Genomic DNA, 6,441 nt, shown 5'->3' with positions numbered 1-6,441 from the left:
GAGAGAAAGGAAAGAGCTGAGGCACGTCAATCGCCCCAACCTCCCTGCTCCTCCCCCCCCTTTTTTTTTTTTGCCTCCCCCTACCCTCCCTGCCGTGTAGCAGACCTTTGCTAGATGGTAACAAGCCACTCAGACGGCTGCAGCACGTACACAAACAAACATCATGTGAAGGAACATGCGTGTGCACGTTCTTGCATGCGTATGTGTGTCATTGAAACAGCACACTCGCTACATATTTAAAGGGGTGAAAGGACCCACATCACGTGGTTGTTTTCGCTCAAATCTTTCAGGTCACTTTGACACACTCTTATACACACACCATATACACACATACGCACACTGGCGCTCGGCCTCATTCCCTCCCTCGCTCTCCTTCTCTCCTCCCACCTGAGCTGTAATTTGCAGGGCTGATGAGGGCAGAGCAGAGGCAGGACTGAATTCTGCTCACTCTATATAACATTCACACACTCACACATCCACAGTGTTCTCTCTCTTACTACTGAGAGAATCTGATCCTTTGTGTCTGTGTGTGGAGGGGTGAGTGCGTGCGTGAGTGTGTGCGTAAGCTCTCTTTTTAACCTCTTCTTCTCGTCTGTTGCTTTTTGTCACTCTTGTCCTCCCTCCACACTCTCCCTCCATCTCTCTCTGCTCCCCGGCTGTGTGTGTGAGTGTCTATGTGTGCGCGTGTACGTGTGTGTGAGAACCGTGGGGAAAACAGACGCTCATGTGAGCAGCAGCAGTGACTGGTGAGAGACAGGAAAGAGGAGAGGAAGAGAGCAGGGATAACAGAGCCAACACCGTCATTCTCATCGGATTCCCACCAGACATGTGAGAAGATGTCGGTGGGCGGCTGCGCGTGTCCCGGTAAGTAGCCGCCGTTGGATGTGGTGATGCTCGCCGTTGACAACAGCTGCGGCGGCCGCCGCTGCCATTGTCAGCCGATGACTTTTCCACATCATTTGTTGATGTATTTTGAGTTGGAGAGCGCCGTTCCTGCTGTGGCGTGACTGAGGCACAGAGAAACAGGGAGCCGGGCGCCCTCGGGCCCTGGGCTGAGTTTGCAAAGGCTCATGGGATATTGCCTTGTGTGCTGGCCTGAGAGGAGGAACAGAATAGATGGGTCAACGCATATCTGCTTCTTTTTCACTTTGAACTTCAACATAACTTTTTGCAGGATGTTGTTGGAGTTACAAGATTGATTATGAACAGATGTTTGTGACACACACACACAGCCAAGAAGTTGTTGCTATGGTGCTGCTAATATTCCTGTTGTTGTTGATAATAATCATTTGTGAGTGATGAAGTCTTAACATGTACTACAGACAGACCCAATAGATTGCAGTAAGGAAGCTGAATGTGCTGTTAGAGGTCAAAGGTCACCGATTGCAAGAGTTGCTCTGCTTGGGTAAATAAAGACCGCTGCATTTCTATTATATGAGGATGCATGTACAAAAAAAATCACATTGATGAATCACTTCATTTGTTTGGCCTTCAGAAGCTCACAGCCTTGCCCAAACTTTCCCTAAAGTTTTTATTTATTTATTTATTTAATTGCTGGTGGTGGGGTTGGTAGTTAGTAGGGATATAAGATGTATTCAAATATCCCAATATATTATCACGATATGAAGGTCACGATACGATAATTATCACAATATTGTGGGGAGGTTGGAAATATTTAAAAAAGGTCACAATATTGCACAAAAAAAAAGAGCTCATACAAAAAAAAAACAATATTGTGCTTTTGTACATAACAGCAATACAAATAAACTACCTTCAATCTCTAATAACACTTAATATTGAGGCACTTAATTGCTAATGCAAGCCCACACTGAGTTCCTCCACATATTGACTCAGTTCAAAGCATATTACAATCCCCTCCATCTGACAATTAGTGTATTTTAAACATAGAAGGGCCAAAATATACCTAATGAAATTTAAACTGCACTAATAATCTAGCCACCAGAGGGTGCTATAACTGCACAAATAGAAATCAACCTGAATTTTTTAACACGTGTAGGTTTTAAATATCGTGAACATGACGACAACGATATTGTGGCAGTTTTAACATCACGATATGACGATATTGCTGGTATCCTTACATCCCTAGTAATTAGCATAATAAAAGGCTGTAAATTTATTGCATATTTATGTGAAAGGAGCCTTTAGTTAATGTTTGTAGTGAAAAACAACCATCTTTATCTTGACTCTATCATTTACAATCAAACTTTGTGTTGTGGTGAAAAAAAATTACACCAAAACTCCAACTCTCTTGTATTACTTTGCAAAATGGCTTAGTTTCTACCCAGAATTCCTTTCTTCCCGAGGTCATGAAAGAGGTCACGTATGCATGTATTTACATGCATACGTGACTATGTAGAAAACTGGCATTTGTGTGTTGTTTAATCATGCATTAATTTTATTGTCCTCCTTATTAAGCCTAAAACAATGTGAGAATTAAAAAAAAAATCATTTCAGATGGTTGCTTCTTACCTATTTGAATGTGGTTCATTAAGTAATAGCTGGTTGGTTTGTGGGAGTTCAGTCACAGACAGTAAGTTGGTGGAAGGAGTATCCATCATACTTGTATTAATGTGCATACATGACTGTGTTGAAACATTGCAAATTTGCGGGACTCTGTTTTATTTGTGTCTTTTTAACCCATGGATTTATGTTTCTTGTTGTCTTTGCTTTAATCTTAAAACAATGTGGCAGTGTTGCTTTTTGACTATTTAAATATTTTTTTTCTTTTTAATTAAGTAACAGCTGCTTGGTTTCCTGCAGTTCAGTCACAGACAGCAACTTGGTGGAAGGAACATCCATCATATTAAAGTACTATATTGGAAAGTGTATGATTTGTCCACTGTCTTTGAAGGATGAGGAACTCCCTGCAGGCTACATATGGTTGTATTTGGGTTCGGAGAGTCTGACAGCAAACAGATAACTCCACTCATTTTTATTGACTCTAATCACACATGCTAGGGAAGAAAAGAGGAATCAAGGTCTAGAAATAAACCCTGTGCTGGTGCGCCCAGGGCAATATATTATTAAGTGTTAGCGCGATTTATGTCCCACTGCTCATAGCACGTGTAGACATGAAATATAATCCTGTAGCTGAAAACGTATTACTACATATTACTTGTACTGTCATGCAATATTCAGCCGCGGGGGAGTGCAAGTCAGTGTGTTTTCAGTCTTTTGGAGGGTTCAGTATCACCCTGACATGGCCTCTCGTCTCCCCTCCTGACTTAACAGACCACAGTGACTGCGGTGGTCAACAGCCTGGATGACGACTGAGACGTGTGGCCAGCCACAGACTTTAATCATGAGAAGGATCGTAACACTAAATACTCTCATGTTTTGTGGTTTGGAAACTATTTAACTGGTAAGTTATTCTAGAGCCAGACACTTCAGAAGGGGCAACCAAGTTCAGACTCACAGACATTGGCTTTATCATCCCAATGGATGAACAAATAGCCAGCATTGTTGGGGAGATGCAGTAGATGCAGAAATGTGTCCGGCTGTGTGATTAAGCCTCTGTGTGATTAAACCTGCACGTGTGTTTCCAATCTCTGGGCCCTGTGCTCCACAAGGCAAATAGTGCTGCCACTTCAGCCGTTAAACAAGCTTGCACAGCCGAGGCTGGAGCTCTTGTTTAGAATGGGTCCTTAGCTATCTTGCGGTCAGATTGCATACTTAATCAACATGGTCATGGAAATTTCCAAAAAGACTTATGACTGCCCCGTGGCGAACCTCCCCTTTTGCTCTCATTTTCTTTTCAACAGTGCTTCAAATAATTTCTTTCCACAGCATATTATTGATTTTATGTCCATTCGCATAGCAAATTATTATAGACACTCATTGAAGTTGCTCCATGTAACAATTTGCCCCAAAATATCTTTACAATAGCTTTTTTATTTGACTATTTATGACTGAAACATTTTCTGATTAGTAGATTAACATCTGTCCTGCAAACCAATAGTTTTCAGACTGGATTCGGGTTCAAATTTTCCACCCTCTGTATGTGGAGGTTACGTCATGTGTGTCTTGTGTATGTAAAGAAACAAGGCACGTGTAGTTTCATTTTTAGGCCACAGGTGGCAGTAGTGATTCGAAATTTAGTGATACATGACTTATTTAACCATTTTCAGCAGTAAAAAGTTTATTTTTTGTCCAGAATTAATTCGATAACTTCATTATTTTTCATGTACAATTAATACCTTCAAAAAATAATTTTCCACTTGCTGTCTACTGAATATGACATCACCTGTGCTGAGGATGTAGGTAACAACCAATCATGGCTCAGTTTGCTGACCATACCCAGAAAACAGGTGAGCCATGATTAGTCGTTAACTAATTCCTCAGAACAGGTGATGTCATCTTCAGTCGACAAGTGGCAATATTTGTTTTAAAAGTATTAATTGTTCATGAATAATAATGAAGTTATCACATTAATTATAGACAAAATATTATCTTTTTACTGCTGTAAATGGCTCAATGAGTCAAGTATCCCTTTCAGCAGTTAAAGTAAGGTCATGATTTAAAAAAAAAAAAAAAACACTTGTTATCTGTAATTCACATTGGGGACTGCCTCGCAGTTCTGAGGTTTGACTCGCCTGAGTTCAGGTCAGGTGTGATAGGCTCTACATCCCCGTGACCTTGAACTGGATGATGATGGTTGAACTTGAAACAAAATGGAGTGCACTGCGACTTTAGCTTGTGGTCCAGAGAAGAAGAACACAACATCACCTATATGAGCTACATTTAACCTGGACTTATGACAACATTATTCTGCTCAGATACAGCCATCGAAACCGGAGCTCAGAACATTCAAATAGGACTGGACTTATCACATCATCACAATTCCATTTAATGAAATGTTTGTGATTTTTTGCCAACAAAGCTCAAACCAATGGTGGCTCGTTTCACCAGATGCCGCATTAGCTGTGGCAGAAATCATCAAACTGCAGTCACCCAATAGTTGGTCCCCTCTCTGTCTCCCCTTCTGGCTTGTTTACATTCCAGTGCCATGTTCAACAGCAAAGGGTCCTCCCCTCCTTCTTGTGTGGGCTCAGCGTTTGTGCTGGAGTGTGTGCGTGCATGTGGATGTACACGCAGCATGTGCCCCAGCATGTGGATGACATCAACACTGGAGCAGAGTGTGTGGGGATGTGGTCCAAGCTGTGACAAGAGAAAGAGAGGATGTGTTATTGTTTCTGAACTCGCAGATGCTCGGATAATTACATGAAATGACCCCCCCCCTCCCCACTTGACAGTGTAGACTAACCCATTTGTTCTCAACTTTATTTGTCACCCCCCTCACCTTTTTCATCCTCCTCTTTTCTTTTTGATGCCCCTGATTGCTAGCGTATGTTGCCTGGCTTGTTGGCAAGATGAGGGGAGAGGAGGGAGAGAAAGAGAGAGAGAGAGGGGGTGGGAGGGACTGTGCCCTCTCATGCAGGGAGTCACATGGTGTCCCTGATTGGAGGAAAATGAGTAAAGACTGCAGCCTGGCTGAAATGGCAAGAGACAAAAAGGCACAAAGGCTTAGCTGTTTGGAAACGGGTTGCACAACAAGAGAGCCTGAAGAGGAGGGAGGGAGGATTATGAAGGAAAAAAGAAAGCGAGAGTCGAAAGATGTGATTTGCGAAAGGAAGAGTTAGAGGGAGGGCTGAGATAAGAGAAAACAGGAGAGGGTGATGGAGGAGGGAGAAGTAAGAGGGATGAGGAGCAAATGGGAGATGAAGGCTGCGGGAGTGCATGAGGAGTGGGGAGGGAGGGAGGTTGAGACTGAGAGAAATCAGACTGTTTCTATGTTTTCTGCAAGGCTGAGCGCTGACGTGATTGGCTGGAGGGGGATGGGTGTGTGGCGGGGGGTAGACCTGACTCGGAGATCAGAGACAGACAAAATGGCTCCCAGAGAACAGAGAACGCAGCATCAGGCCACTGTCACATCCCCTCACACAGCTGTCAGCTGACTCTAGTCTCTGACACACACACGCGCGCGCGCACGCACGAAGAACAGTGACAATGATTGATAACGATGACGATCAGAGAGCACCCCATCGGCTACTTTTTTTCTTCAAATTTACATTTTTATTTAAATACAGGTGTACAATCACCCACCACAACGTTATAACCTCTTGCACACATACACTAGCTAATACACGAGATTTATTATATAATTTGCTTTGACAAAAACAGTATAAGTTCTGTTTGAGAGTACTGCATGAGGGCCTAATATTACAAATATTTTGATTCATTACCTCTTCTCATTACAGTGGAGTACAGTCCATTGCAAACCACACATGAACATATTCAATTTGCACTTTCGGAGTCACAATTTTGCAAAAACAAAAACTTTGATACACATCTTGTTAGAATTATATTGAGAATGAAAAAGTGGTCATAATGTTGTGGCTGGTTGGTTTGATTAATCTATAC

General features: G+C 42.4%; 1 protein-coding gene across 1 annotated transcript in view; it reads left to right on the top strand.

Moving 5' to 3' along the window:
• The first annotated feature begins 264 nt into the window (after positions 1–264).
• LOC144020664 (LIM domain-binding protein 1) overlaps positions 265–6,441 on the top strand; it is a 28,082-nt gene continuing 21,905 nt past the window's right edge. The window contains exon 1 of the mRNA XM_077524355.1: positions 265–864. Coding sequence (XP_077380481.1) covers positions 837–864 — 28 coding nt within the window. The 5' untranslated portion in view covers positions 265–836. The remainder of the gene's footprint in view (positions 865–6,441) is intronic.

The sequence above is a fragment of the Festucalex cinctus genome, chromosome 6, assembly GCF_051991245.1.
Source record: "Festucalex cinctus isolate MCC-2025b chromosome 6, RoL_Fcin_1.0, whole genome shotgun sequence".
In the NCBI taxonomy this organism is placed as follows: Eukaryota; Metazoa; Chordata; class Actinopteri; order Syngnathiformes; family Syngnathidae; genus Festucalex; species Festucalex cinctus.
The sequence above is the reverse complement of the archived record's forward strand: the minus strand, read 5'-3'. Positions and strand labels throughout refer to the sequence as shown.